Source organism: Diadema setosum, chromosome 2 (assembly GCF_964275005.1).
Source record: "Diadema setosum chromosome 2, eeDiaSeto1, whole genome shotgun sequence".
Lineage (NCBI taxonomy): Eukaryota > Metazoa > Echinodermata > Echinoidea > Diadematoida > Diadematidae > Diadema > Diadema setosum.
The window spans coordinates 48,002,550-48,018,887 of record NC_092686.1 but is presented as its reverse complement, the minus strand read 5'-3'; the positions used below and the strand labels follow the sequence as shown (position 1 = coordinate 48,018,887).

The following is a 16,338-nucleotide window of genomic DNA, read 5'->3' as shown; positions in this document are numbered from 1 at the left end:
TAGAATGTCTTTGGAATAAATTTCCTTTGCCAAAAATGCTTCTTGCATGAACAAGTACTGAACATGCTTTTCAAACTGCTCACATCTGCCTTGAGTCAGTGATATACCACACAGTTGCTTTCAGGATGAGACATGGCAGGTCCTTGACTTTTACTGCACCTTGCCATGCTAGCAGTATCTGTATTCCATCATGTTTTTACATTGTACATGTACATTATGTTTATCTATTGAAATTTGCTGCATCTCTGAGTAATGAAGCAAAGGTGATTTGACCATGACTGTGCATGAGTTGATATCACTGTAATCAGTCTGGTGGACCATACTAAAGTCATATGTGAATTATGCATTCTTTTGTTAATCCCTACTTATCATAAGCTATGACTCAGTAAATCAGGGCCCTGAATAGACTGACTCCCTCCCAAGTTAAATAAACAGCAGTATAAACTTGATGTATTCTTTATTATGATTAGTCAAAGAAGCAGTCACTAGTTTTTGCGTAATCTGCGTGGCAGTCACCTGCATATACTGTACATGTGTAAGTGTACTGTATTTGCAAGTTGTGAAATTGTACTTTATGTAATTTTTCTGACCAGTGGCATGACAACTCATTTCAGTTGCTAAATTAAGCATAAATGTCTTAAATCAAGCAGGATTCAGTATATAAGATATAGAATAAATGTTGACTGCTTCTTTGCAGGTCACGATTGAAACTATTTGCCCTGCATGATTTCTCAATTTCTCAACTTTGTATCAGGGCATAGCACTGTTGAGAAATCACCTCCATGCAATTAATTTTAACCGTGCCCCTAAAAGCAGCTGATATTTGTAAACTACCTGCATATTTTTATACCATTTTATATTGAAAAATGCGTCCATCTGTCATGGAATATGTTGTGATGAATTCCGAGGTTCCTTGTTATTGATATACCACATCCTTGTGCTTAAAGGGAAGGTAAACCCAAAGAGCAATGTGGATTGAGTGAAAGCAGCAACATTAGTGGAACACATCAGTGAAAGTTTGAGAAAAATCGGACAATCGATGCAAAAGTTATGAATTTTTAAAGTTTTGGTGTTGGAACCGCTGGATGAGGAGACTACTAGAGGATATGACGTATGAGTGGACAACAATACACAGAAAATATAAAGGATATTCAACAAAAATTCACTTTTCTAGAATTATGAAAGAGCAGTGGACCAACCGCTTTCAGAAAGCAGGGGGAATAATTGCTACCCTTACCATATGTCAATATCAAGTTGATGGAATTTGTAATTTTCATGAAAAATGGATTTTTGTAGTATTTTCTTTATATTTTCTTGATATTGTAGTCCACTCATACGTCATAACCTCTACTAGTCTCCTCATCCAGCGGTTCCAACACCAAAACTTTAAAAATTCATAACTTTTGCATCGATTGTCCGATTTTCTTCAAACTTTCACTGATGTGTTCTACTAATGTTGCTGCTTTCACTCAATCCACATTGTTCTTGGGGTTTATCTTCCCTTTAAGTTGCCTTGTACACATGTCGCTCTTGTAACATTAGATATAGAAAAGCGATTCACATGTTTTCTTCCATTACTTTGCGACGGCATAAAAAATGGTATCGTTGGATACTCACATGCAATGAAGGTTCAGGCGATGAAGTTGCAAACACTTTATGTATGTATTATGTAGCTCGCATGACCCGGGCCAAAATAAGCTGTGACCCAAAACCCATTATCCCACTTACCAATATCTTTGGCTTTTCATCAAGTCTTTGAGTTTCATCTTACGATACATGTATTTGAATTATGGCCTCTCCCTTGAAATCCATGATTTATGGTCATTTAGATTTATGACTGTCTTGTCAGCCATAGCTCACTGAATCTATTTTCATTGCTGTGCCTACATTGTACATCAAGGTACCAACTCTTCCGAGATCATCAATGTCACTTTCCACTTCACACGAGGTATCTAATCTTAAAGATTAGCTCAAAGTTTTTAAACGTGATGATTAGCTCCAAGTTTAGCTCCATGAAGATGCACTTAAAACTTAGCAATCTCTAAGATTAGCTGATGATTAAAACCACAAGATATCTTAGGGTTTATGCTCTATCCGTGAGCTGAGGGGGGTCCCCGCTTGTAGTTTAATGTCATTTAGACACGATAATCAACAAACCCAAAAGTTAGCATGACTTTTCCATGAACCCCATTCCCCCTTAGCTTTCGGGTCAACCTCCAGTTCATGTTGTACACTACTACATCATCGCACATTATCAGGTTTATGGTTACACTTAGCTCTCCGTGTATGTATTTCTCCCTGTTCTGTGGTTTGAGCATCAAAAGGGGCTCTCCTCGAAAGTTCAATTGTAGAGATTAGGTGTCATCTGGACATGCATCATAGTTTGAAACTACAACCTAATCATCAAAGTGTAAAAATTTCAAAGATTGCACACATAATGTGAACCTAGCTAATGAAGAACAAATCTCCGCAGTGGACTAAGAAAAGGTTAAAGGGTGACCTCATGTTTGTCTGAATGTGATTTGTGATTCATCAGGCTGTGGTTTAAAGGCTGTACGTAGGCCTACACGTATCCTGTATGTACATGTAGTACATCATCGGTGTATACTGTGAAGTTAGAAGTCATTACCCTGAAAGGGTGTGTACAGTTCTGGTGGAGGTGAGGATTTAGCTTGTAACGTTTTGCGAGATATTCAGAAACCACTCTATGAGTTGTCAAAGAGCATGCAATTCTAGGGGTATCAAAAGTTTATTTGATGAAAATCGGTTTTGAAATGGCTGAGATATCCCAAAACAAGGTGAAACAAAGAGATCCTAATAAAAGGCGTGGCCTGTCGCCTTTTATTATTATCCCTTTTTTGGATATCTCAGCCATTTGAAAACCAATTTTCATCAAATAAACGTTGAATCCTTCTTAAAATTACATGCTCTTTCATACTTCATAAGAGGTTTCTCATTATCTCACTTAGGAATGTTCAAAACATGAATCCCCACCTCAACCAGTACTGAACAGTCCCTTTAACACTGGGGCATCTGAAATAAATGTATCTTAGAAGTGTAATACAGTCTTAAGTGTTCATTATCATTACTTGTATTTGTATTGTAATATCAGGGATGTAAATTCACAGTTTAAAACATTAGTCAATAATAGCTTTAGATATTCAGTGCCTTTCTTTGTCAGTGTAAGAAATTATCCCTATTTTTTTTTTTGCATTGTAAGATAACGAGAGCACAAATATTGTGCATAAAACAACATCCCTGTCATCTATAATGTTAGCTTTCAAGGGGAGTCCAAAGTAAACAATAGCAGTGTGCAGTGTAGAATGATTTCTTATAGTCCTAATTCATCCCTTACTATAGTATAAAGATGACATGTTAAAATATGTTAACTGTTGAAAAGATGATACAGCACAAGATATGATTTCACATGAATGGAGAACATGCTGTGAGGTTGTCGTTTATTGGGGAAAATCCATATGGCAGATTATGTATAGTACTGTACATCATCATGGATATCTTTTTTTTAAAGAACTGCATTAGCCCAGCAGTGTATGTGTAGTAGGGTTCTCATTTGCAAGTATATGTTTAAAATTCTTTTCTCTCGCGATGAGCAAAAGTATACAAAGTAAAAGCCAACATTTGCCCACAATATGGCAAACTGACTGGCCATTTGTAAAAGAATCTTGCGACTCTAAGTCACAATTTAGTTTACTGACGTGACATGCTAATTTTCCTCTTGAGTCTTCTGATGCCCACAATAGCTTTACTAGTTGTGCAAGATCCAATGCTGGCATGGCTTGATTTTTTTTTTTTATGCCTCCGCCAACGAAGTGGCCGGAGGCATTATGTTTTCGGGTCGTCCGTCCGTACGTCCGTACGTCCGTCCCGTTTTGTTTTTGTCGATATCTCAAGAACTGTGGGGTGGTTTTGCATCAAACTTGGTATGAGGGTATATCCTGGGGGGATAATACTTTGTTTGGATTTTATGGTCACGGGGTCAAAGGTCAAAGGTCACAGATTATTTTGTGAAAAAAAGGTTGAAATTTCATGTTTTTCTCCATATCTCGCAAATGGTTCAAGGTATCTTCATGGAACTTAGTATATATGCATGTACCGATGGGCAGTGATTATCTAAGGAAGTTGGGGGTCATGGGTCAAAGGTCAAGGGGTCAAAGGTCAAGGTCAACTCCTCAAAATATCACTGCTTTCCTTATATTTATGCAATGCCTGAAGGATTTTTTTTTTTAACTTGATGTATGCATGTATAACCCAATATATATTCTGTGGGAAGTTTCTTGCCAAAAGGTCAAAGGTCAAGTGAAAGTGCTAAAATGCACTTCTTCCTCCATATCTCAAAAGTAACTCAAGGTATTATCATGAAACTTACATATTTATGCATGTTCTACCTAACAATGATTCCCTTTGGAACTGTGAGGTCAAAGGTCAAAGGCCAAGTTTAGATAATACTATTTTACCATTTGATACTGAAATTATACTTTTTCTCAATACCTTGAAAATTACTCAATGCATAAACTTATAAAAGGGTCAAAAGTCAAGTAAAAATCATCAGTTCCCCCAAATACGTGCACTCTGACGTTTTAATCATTCATCCAAGTGAACCTAGTTCTAGGAAAGTGAACATTCAGCACATTTGTGGCAAACCTGTCATTTTAATATTTTGCCAATTGTGTGAAACTTTCAATCACACATTGTCAAGACATTGTACTATAGACCTATTAGGAGAACCATGCATTATGGCGGAGGCATACACCAGTCGCCGTAGCGACATTTCTAGTTTTTAAAGAAATTATATTTTTTCATGTTTTTATATTGCACATTGTTATTTTTGTGTTTCAAAGACAATTTGCAAAATGCATGAAAATACCCTTCGCTACAATTTCCGCACATACAGTACTCTGTAAAACCAGAAATTTTTGCGTGCATGAAACCTTCGCAAATTTCACAAAGAGCAAAGATTTGTGGAATTGAAATGCATGTACGCAAGTGTTTGTTGACTCGATGCATTGAATGCCAAATGTTGATAATTTTGTGCTGCAAAAAAGCTGTCAGCTCCAAATCATGAAAGTTTCATGCCGCGAATGATTCTGGTTTTACGGTATGCTTATGAGCGTACTACTTCAAGCCAGCTCTTCTTATCCGTAGCTGGAGCTACTGGGTAATGAAGGGGTCTTTGTGAGCTGTATGCTGAAGTCTCACCTTGCCAAATGAGGAGTGTTAAGGGCCAGATTGAAAGACAATGCTTCTCGTGTGGAATAATGGGAGGATTAACTTGCCAGTGGAATGAGTTTGAGATATCTGTGTGCAAAGTCAAGGGGACAATCTCAAGTTTGATATCTCATTAACTGATAAACTGACTGTGAATCCATTGTACCATCTTCAGTTGGTGCAAACATTGTGCAAGTGTCTAGTAACAGACTAATTATTAATTAATGAAACAATTTGATTATCAGCTCCGTACTTGAAATTGACTCATTCAAGACAGACAAGTGTTTGAACGCCTTCTGTTTGATTAGTGTGTCAGATCATTAATGCAGAATCTCCTTCACCCCTCCCCCCCCCCATCGATTGCGTAATACAGCCTGATTTCATACCAAGTGAATCTACAATGTACAGACTTTTATATGTACACACACTTGTATTATGAGCTAGATGTGCATGTCTACTGAAAAAGTATAGAGTGAAAAGGAAAGGCCATAATATCCTGTGCTTTAGTGCATGTTACATAACATTGTATATCTTGCAATGGTACCACATTTGGTTGCCATTGATGCTGGTATTGTTCCTTTTCTTCATTTGTGCATTTACATACATTGCATTATATCATGCATTGGATTTTTTTTTAAGGGCAACTACAGTATTTATCAATAAAGCCACACTACTTGATGAGGATACATGGTGAAGACAAAGAATCATAGATACAAATTTAGAACTGAGAACAGGAGCAGATGCTTTACATCTCTACACCCAAGTAAGCTATAGCTTCTTATCCCATTTACTATATTTCTGTGAGTGATTTAGGCCATATGTGGTGCTGACATGCAGTCTTCTTACACTGTAGGCCAGACCAGTTGATACTTGATGCCGTGACATTTACAAACATTCTGGAGGCAGTAGAGCCTGAAATGAACCATCGCTAAAGAAAGAAGAAAAAATGGAACCACCCTTGGGGGCAGCATTACATCTTAAATGTCAGTGTCAACATGTTTACAGATGGTGACCGCAATGGGCTGAATATCTACAACATCCATCTATGGCTCCCTGAATTCCCTGTTACATTTGAGGGACGTGATCCATTTCAGCGGAAGCAGAAAATGATGAATTGTGTCACAGCTCGTGTGAGATAGGGAGGAGTCTGAACGGGGCATTAGCCCTCGTCCATCATTAGGCAGGTGTGTGTGTGCTTGGCAGTTGAGGGGAGTTGATGAGGCTTTCTTACACATGTCTTGGCCCTGCTATCTTTAATGCCTGCTTATAGGATGTATTAGAAGACAAGTCTGGGGGTCACAGGAATGAAAGATGTGCAACAATGAATAATGTGGAGTGAATGTGATTCATATGATATCAATATGAATCAAACAAAGGTGACAACAGTTGGTAATGCTGATTGGAAGAAAAACAGTGATAGTGATATCGATATACAGTGGTAAGGGAAAAGTGTTGAAATATATTTTGAATAATGATTTGAATGATATGATATAGAAAAAAGGACAACAACTTCAGGAACTGTCAGTAGTAGAAGATGATAATGGTACTGGTGGTGATCGATAAACCCCTTTTTTAACAATAATGATGATACTGTAATTTAATGGTGCTTTTTAGACTTGAAGATATAGTTTTCTGATACGGCAGCCATTTGTAGAAAATCAAGTCGCATATGGTTTGTAGAAATAGTCAAGTCACGGTGTCACAACCCTCAGTTGACCCTCTGTTGTTTGCCTAAACCGTGATTGCAAATATTTGCAGGTTGCATCAATATCTTGTCTTGCAAGTGGAAATAAGCGATATGCTCGAATAAAGGTACACTGTAGTTGATTTATGATGCTTGAGTATCGAGTACCGAGTACAGTGACTTAAAAAGCATTTCCACAAGTATCCAATAAAAAGCACTGTATAGTTCTACTTTTACAAAATTGAGCCATATGTTCTATAATAATCTGTCTGTGTATGTGCATTTGTATAGCATTAGAGGAAAGTGATAGAGTTACATAGATAGATATCCAGTACACTGAGGTATTCTTGAGTGATCTGTGCAGCTCATCATAAAGCTTACATAATGTGCCCTGATGAGGTCATCGGGAAGTATTTTTGGCCTGTGACAGGAAGCTGAGAATTTTACCTGAATGCCAAACATGGCATAAAGTATTCTATTTTTAGAACCAGCTGAAAAATTAGATTGCATACATGTGTGCTAAGATAGGAAGAAGTATTTACTTAAATAAATTAAGTCTTGATGGACGGCCATGATTAATCAATTGTGTTTTGTGCATGCTCTTCATTACCATATTAACTGGACAGAATTTTCATTTTCAGAAAGTAATGCTTTGTACAGAAGGTTTATGGTATTTAATTATGTCTAATAGTACAGACCTAGGCTGTTTCATTTTTTTAACTCGCTGTCAGCTTCCATGCGTATCAGAGGCTTCAATAATGAAATGCAAACAAATTTACAGTAGATTAAAGGCATCATATAGTTTTGGATGAGACCTACTTTCAGGTTTCTAACATTTTTTGGTGAGATAATGAGAAACCTTTTATGAAATATGAAAGAGCATGTAATTCTATAAGGAACTCAACGTTTATTTGATGAAAATTGGTTTTGAAATGGCTGAGATATCCAATAAAGAGCAATTCTAATAAAGTGTGGGACCCACACTTTGTTATGATCGTTTTGTTTTACTTTGTTTTTGGATGTTTTCAGTCATTCCAAACCTGATTTTCATCAAATAAACTTTGAATTCCTCTTTAATGGTACGCTCTGTACTGTATTATAAGTTTTCTTGGTATCTCGCAAAAATTTAAAAGCCCAATTCTCATCTCCACCAATACTGTACTGTCCCTTTAAGATTTACAGCAAAATGCTCCATGTGCTGGAATCACATGGGAGTGAAACATGCTAGAGGTTTATTTTCTATGAATACACATTTTATTCAGTGCAGCGATGTCACTAGCACCCTCTTTATAAAGGGGCCTACATTGTAGTCAACCCAAATGAGCTTTTAATGAGCATAAGACGTATTACGAATCAGTCTCCATTGCATTTCAGAAGTGATCGGGTTATTGTGAGCTATAGCTTTGGATGTGTAGGTGTTATTGTACAAGCAGTAAGCAGTCATTCTTACCATCTTTTGTAATATGTATGAACAGGGTGGTCCATGAGGGGTTTTAGCTTGTCGCTGCAACATGCTAAAATTCTTGTGCAACATCCTCAAAAGCTAGCAACATGCCATGCAACATCCTAAAGAATTTGCAACAAGCTCAAAATAAAATGTATTCAAACATCTGAAAAACATGTGCAAAACATGATAAGAAACATCAAACTACCTGGTACATGTACTAAGATGTTTGTGGGCAAAATATGAGAGAGAACATTGAATGAAAGCAGCACAAAGAGAGATACGCTGCAAAATATTGTATACTATAATGTGCTCGTGATGTGCGCTCCGCTTTGCAATATTCTCTGATTCTGAGCTTGCAACATGCTCAAATTTCAAGTTGTGGACCACCCTGTATAAAGCAAGTTTTACAGTGTATCTAATCTTCATTTGCATTGACATTTCTGTGTGAAAGATATACCAGAATCACAGATAGATTTGTATAGATGACACACACAGATACATGTATGTAGTTTATTTTTATCTTTAATATCTTAATGTACAGTAATATACTGTAAATCAGCTTTTTTTGTGTGAGTCTTTTATTTTGCAATGGATGATTTTTTTTCCCCTCAAACTGTCCATGAGGGTCGTTAAATGCCAGACTGTGTGCCTTTTGTCTTTATTAAAAAAAAAAAATGCTCATAATGTTTTGTGTACAGTAATGAAAGTAGAAACAAAAATAGTCCTGGTAGATTTGAAGGAAAGTACACAGATGTACACTGTATTTGTAATGATTGAGTTTTAGGAACTTTAAGAGAATTTACCCTTACCACAAGCTACCAATATACTTGTCATCAAGTCACAGTATTTGTTTTGATTATAAAAATGTTTAAATCAGTTTACAAAGCGTGGTTTATATCCTCTGAAATAGCCCATTGTGTGTTATTATGACAAAAGTTGATCGTAGAGGATTGCAGAGCATTGCAGATGGTCATGTCATGTTGATATAATTGATAGTTAGTATCCATGTTATATAAAACCTCTTGGCATTGGGTTTGACAAGCCACAAGAGAGATCTAGAGAGATCAAAGAAGAGCGAAGAGCTCTGTATATATGGAGAGAAGAAAACTGATCAAGTTGCTATGTGCTAGATCAAGTGACATGTCATATGGGGATGGCATGGTCTGTTGGATATCAACTGTACTTTCAATAAGAAGTCCAGGGTAGAAGCTTTGCAGTAACACTTTTATCCACAACCAAGACATTTAACTCATGGTTGTCTCTGCCCAGGTGTGCTAGATGAGTGCTGGGTACTGTAGACCGAGGAATGTTTGCGTGTGTTTTAATTTCGCGAATTTTGTGAGCACCAAAATTCGCGAAATTAAAATGCACACAAAAGTTCTTGTCTACACTCTATGCATTGAATGCCAGTGGCAGTTCGCGAAAATTTCATGCCGCGAATGAAAGTTTTACAGTATGCAGTGGAATGTATCATGAGGTGCATTCACATTGACCATCTAATGCCACAGTATTTCACGCGGTAATTTGTAATGTGAATGTGAATACACCATGAAATACACCATGAATTACATACTGAAATATCTTCACGTACTGTAAAGGAAGATGTTTTCGCGGCATAAATTTTTTGTGAATTCGAGCCGACTGTCTTTTTCGCAGCATCAAATTTTTTGCAAAATATTAAATTGTGGTATTCAATGCATACTTGTAGACGAGAATTTTTGCATACATTTTAATTTCGTGAATCTTCGCTCTCACGAAACATTTCAGGTTTTATAGTGCTTAGGGTGGCAATTCAAAACTTTGTGTGCGAATTTTGAATGTGAATCGTGTGACAAAATACCGCCGATCATATAGCGGTGTGTTTCTCACATGACCTATAACACCCCCCCCCCCCCAATCTTGGAGACATATAAAGCCCCTACCCTCTCTACTTGGCGTATGACAATTAATCATCTCCAACTACGGAGAAGTTAATAAGGCTGAAAATTGTCTTTCAGGTAAACCTGCTGTAAACATACATAATGTGATTGAAATGTCTGTAACATACTGTGCATGGCAGGCTGTTGTTAGAGAAAGGTTACAGATCATAGATCTCCTTTCATGGGTTTAAAGGGACACCTAAGATAAGAACTAGAAAAATGCAGTGGATGTATTTGGGTTAGGGGGTCAGAATTTGTGCACTGCAGTTTGGCAGTGCCCCCGTGTATTTGTTGGTGTGGGACTGAGAGTGAGAGTCAGACTTGTACACTGTAAGGAGAAGGAATATCTGATATTCCACACTGGGAGATGATCTGGCCTCCAGAAAAACAGCAGCAATCAATAAAGCTGATTCAGTAATGGGATTGCCAGGGTTCACAGGTAGTACCTTTCCCCTCAATGGTTGGTAGCCCTTCCCTCTTTCTAATCTCTTCTTCCTCCCTGGGCTTTGTAAACAGACTTGATTGCTTTTGTGTGAAAGCCAAAATGCATGCAGCCATGAACCTGTTCCACAGGGAGGCTGAAAAAACACGGTTGGTGTTTCGTTTGGAGTTCAGTGGTTGTCTTTTTGCCAACTTGAAAGAGATTGAAAATACACTAAACCCCACTTTTCTGTCTAGAATACTGTAGGCTAAAGTAGATCTCCATTTATTGTGGGTAGCAGTTAAGTTCAGGTTTTGTTTACAATGTATCTGAGATGGCTGTAAGATAAGGAACAGTCATAATATCGCATTTATATGCATACAGGCATTTTTGTGAATGAGAGGATGTGTGCCATTTTTGCCTACAAGTTTTCATGTCATGCAATTTGAAAATCTCAGTCACAAGCACAGCAGGCTGCCCTACCTGTGATGTGCACAGCAAATTGAAAAAAGAAAGAAAGAAATAATATACGCCCTATAATGACATAGATATAGTAAAGTATTTTTAGTGTGAGAAGGCTCTGCCATTCTATTTCAAATCATATTCTGATTAGTATTCTCCTATTCATCTCCTACCTCTGTGTCATGTTTTTGTTGTCGGTCTAAACCTAACCTCAGATAGGTTGAGCACTTTTTGTGGTGAAGCAGGAATTGAGGTAGGAGTGGAAGTGGATTTAAAGGTCTAATGAGGTGATAGGGTCGTACATGCCCACAGCGTACAAACTTGACAAACAAGTCACAAGTGATTTCGTCAAATATTTATTGCTGGCTGTAGCAATGTGATGTTCATATTAGTCATGTGGTGAGTCTGTCTCAGCTGATTCTGCCCGCCTACTGCACCGCTGCTTCACTAAATTCCACTAACCGCAACAAGACATGTATGCTTTGCCTCAAACATGTTAGCAGGTAGACAGTTCCTCCATGCTATGGGGAGTCTGTATCATCTTATTTATTGCTTCTCAGAATGAATGTGGAGTGTACGAGCCTCAATAAAACTAGACAGGGAGATAATTGAATAAATTGGTGGCATAGAGTTGAAAAAGTACTAGCGCTCGGGGAGCAGAAATGATGTTGACGTTTGTAACAAGGTTTCAGCTCTGAAGGAAGATAAAGAGCTCTACCTGTGACAAGCCGATGGAAGAGGTCACATGTTAAGTCTGGTGCAATGAATTGGGGGAGTAAGAAATGGCAGATAATGAAAGAGTAAAATGTCCTTGTTGGAATTTTATTAATGATTAAAGAACAGCATTTTTTTTTCATTGCTTCTGGTAACGGTTAAATTATAGATCGACTGACTTGGATGATATTGCACCTTAAAAATGTTCTAGGTGCTATAAAGCCAGGAAATCTGAAACAGCATAGTTGTGTGAAATAGTGGTATTGAATGAAAGCAGGCGACATCATGCAAACATAGTACACTTTCCCTCTGTGTGAGAGTCACAAGGTAAAGCAACTGACATCTTGTTTGTTTTCGAATGGGAGATATTTTTGCAGTACATTGTATTTGATTCAAACATCAAGTAACAGGGGAGGTAATGTCAAATAGCCAGTTGTGTTTACATGTATGTCATGTATTCCACCATTATTTGAATGAAGAGCATGATTTTTTTGTGAGTTCTTTGTCATGATTTCTGGTAACCATGTGTTCCCATTTGCAAACTAGAGAAGCACTCTGAGAGCACAGACCTCCGCCAAGCAGTTCATTTCTACCAATGATCTTGTTCTTCCATAGAGATCATTATATTGTTCTGTGTTTCCACCCTTACATGTACGTATGCATGCTGAAAGTCGCCCGATTTCCCAATACAGAAGCCTTTTGATACGTCATCAACTTCCAGCTGCGTGGCGCGCCTCGCCCTCGCAAAAACTAGAGCACGAACCTTAGTGCGCATATGAAAACCTCAAAAATGCGCAGCTTGAACTCCCAAGTTCATTGACCCTACCTGCCAAAATATAGAAAATCCGTTATAAAATCCATAAAATTTTCCAGATCACTACCAAAATTAAACATCTGTTCCTTGTGTCATTCTCAACCTTTCCTGAAATTTTCGTTCAAATCCTTCTGAGCTATTTTGCACACGGACAAACAAATAAACGGTATTGAAAACATAACCTCCTCCCTTGATGGAGGTAAAAACATTTCACAATGCAACCACACGTTAACAGCTGTACATGTTCAGTGTAAATTGTACTATTCTGTTCATTTTGCCAGTAACTACATTGTAATATTGTCTTGTATTCATTTGTGTATTTCAGAAACTTCTGCTGTGGGCATGTTTATTATGTTATGTTCATCTATACTCTTGTAATAGTAGGGCAGATATGTAGCAAAAATTGGTCGAGATGCTCACATCCGGTGGAAAGTATGAAATTTTGCATACAGGGGTATTTTCGGGCGCTGATTTCAAAAATTGCCGGATCCAAGAGATCTGACCACGGGGTCGTCCGCCATTTTGAATTCTAATATGGCCGCCATCACAAAACAAATTTAAAGATCCCTATCTTCAGTTCTGAATGACCTGTGGTACCAAAACTTGGTACGCAAGAGCGTTTTGACATATTGAATTTGATGATAGATTCATTTGAAATGTCTGACAAACATCGAATAGCCGCCATTTTGAATTCCAATATGGCCCCCTCGACGAAATGTTCAAAATCCCTATCTCGAGTTCTAAGTGGTGAGTGGCGGTGAAATTAGGTGCAAACAAGTATATTAACATACTGAGTTTAAAAATTGACTAATGTGATGTGTCTGACAAACGCAATGCTCGCTATTTTGAATTCCAATATGACTGCGAAGACAAACATCACTGCTAACATTCACGGGCATGCCAAAAAGTGCAGCAAAAATGAAGCACAATGCACCTTTCACTGATGTCACAATGTAAATACAGCAGCGCGCACTCAATCAGGTAGCCTAATTTACAAACCCGAGATAGAGATTTTCAACACTCCAACATGGCAACTACAGGAAAATTCAAATTGGCTGCTGTGCAGCTTGTCAGACATATCAAATGAGTCTGTTATTGAAGTCATCCTATCACCATGCTTTATGTATCAAATTTCAATGGTTTAAATGTCATTCAGAACTGAAGATAGGGATCTTTGACGGCGGCCATATTAGAATTCAAAATGGCGGCCGACCCCGTGGCCAGATCTCTTGGATCCGACAATTTTTGAAATCAGCGCCCCAAAATACCCCTATGTGCAAAATTTCATACTTTCCGCCGGATGTGAGCATCTTTTTCACATATCAGCCCCACTATAATACATATTTTCCCTAAATTGGAAAACAGTGTATAAAATGGTTTATTGCAAATTGGCACTTTCTAGTAAATATTTGCTAATCTCATAATCTCAGTATCGAGTGATACTGTAAAAGTGGATATTTTCGCACGACTAATTTTTCGTGCAGCCGGTTAATTCTGCGGAATCAAGACATCAACTACTGGAACACATGGCAAGCAAAAATATTCACATGCTTTATTTTAGCGCTAGGTTCTGGTTGCACGAAATGTGCGAAAATTTCGACACTGCGAAAATTTCCACTTATACAGTACTGTGATCTTAAAGTTGTGCTGTTGAAGCGATTCACTCAGTATTGCACCACATTTGTACAGCCATTCCTTGACTTTGATTGCAACAACAGGATTGAAACCAAACGTGAAGTGACAATGTTAGGTGGGCTGAATGAATTCCTAGTCAAATTCTACGGACCCAAAGGAAGTAAGTATTGTGTGATTTCATATTTTTCTCATTTAGTTTAAAATCATAATAATGATAATAGAGATGCAGACTTGCACAAATTTATCAGTGCTTTTCTACATTGTTATGTGATTACTCACTCAATGCTTAATATGCATGGTTTTATATTTCAGGCATATTATTAAAGATGATGATTTAAGAGAATTAGCCCGCTGCGTACAACATCTACCTTTGGATGTATTTGTCATTGGTCATCTGTTGCACTCTTGAAGTGTGACTACACTCATTGCCAAAAGAAAAAAAAACATGAATGAAAATGTATTTATCTTTCTTTTTTTAATGGATATCGTCTTTTCTTCAGTTTAACCACATTTACTGTTCTAGATTTACATGCAGTTTCACTGAATTGCACTCTATTCATCAGTTTGCATAATTTATGCAACTTTCTGCAGTGCAGACTGCCCTTTCCTTATGTTTTGCAGAGTTTGATAATATCATTCTGCAGGTATACTTGTGTTTAAGGTACATAAATCATGACTTTTCATAATTTTGTATATACCGTATGTATTGATTGGTATTATGCAAATTCATGAAAATGACAAGAATTGCGGCTTTCCTTTGACTGTGAATATGACTTTCAGTACCTGGTATTCTAAAATATCTTAAAAACAATGGGATGGATTTGAAGGCAAAATAACTTTGTGCCTCTTACATGCCATGTACATGTACATGTAGTATGTGAGAACAGTTCTTGGTGGCTGGTGCTGTCTACATGTTAACTGCACCAAGATGATAATGTGGGATTATGTTCTTATACAACCACACAATGAGATTTCTAACAGTTGGAAATGAAAAAGTGTGAATAACTTCTCGTATTAGAGCATAATTGGGGAAGACGGTGATCATTTATCAAGGGAGCATTAATGCTGATTCTCCCCTCACTGACTGTGTCAATTATGTGGTGGATGCTTGATCAGACATTTATGGCTTTTACACGCACTTAACTGAGGTAGATGAACTCGTCTGAAGACATCTAGAGGTTGCCTGGCGTTTTTCTGATGCAGGGAAGAGTATTAGGAAGAGCTAGGAGCTTGGAAAAGATTGCCTGGTGGGGGAGAAAAATAATTTCTCTCTATAGAAGTAGGCCATGTCAGGGTTCATTTGCACTGACCTGATTATAGGCGACAACTTATTGCTAGCACACTCGTGATTGGCCCAGTGAAATAATATGTTCCGTTGCAGTGCATGGGTTTCAGTGATCTTATTTCGTCGATATTAAAGCATCACATGCACTTTATAGTCCAATACTCATTCATTGCACATCAGTAGGCTCCTCCTGTATCATTTGTTAATATTTTATGCATAGAGAGGAAAAATATTCTATTAATGATTATGCTGTGTTTGCAGCATGCACATGATTGACATGATTGCATGAATGCTGGTGTCATTATTTCTCTGAAATAAGAAAGGGAATAGAAAAAAAAGGATGTAATGACTTCACATCCAAGACTGATAACCAATACTCTGTGTTTAGCAGGTTAAGTGTCTGACATTTATCTTGTCATGCCCCCATTCTGCACTCCTGAAAGAAGAATTCAGTCTCGTCACACATCTCCCTATTAGACTGTAGAGATCTAGAAAACATAGACATTAGAGGTCTAGAAGGACATGGTCTGCAATCTTCCTATGATGCCATGGTATTGAGTCATTGTGATAGGTACAGCTGTAGTATATGATTCATCATGCTGAGTTCCTGAATAGAATGTAGATCCTGCCTCCTGCAATTCTGCAATAATACTTCAAATTGTACTCTTTACTCTTTTATCTCACAGTCTATTGATTTATTCAAAATGTTCCTTTTATACTCTGCTTCTCTG

At 37.6% G+C, this 16,338-nt stretch overlaps 1 protein-coding gene across 1 annotated transcript in view; it reads left to right on the top strand.

The window, feature by feature from the left end:
* The window catches only part of LOC140246318 (ubiquitin-conjugating enzyme E2 H-like), a 46,219-nt gene that overhangs the window by 9,572 nt on the left and 20,309 nt on the right, over positions 1-16,338 (top strand). The window contains exon 2 of the mRNA XM_072325790.1: positions 14,406-14,482. Coding sequence (XP_072181891.1) covers positions 14,406-14,482 — 77 coding nt within the window. The remainder of the gene's footprint in view (positions 1-14,405; positions 14,483-16,338) is intronic.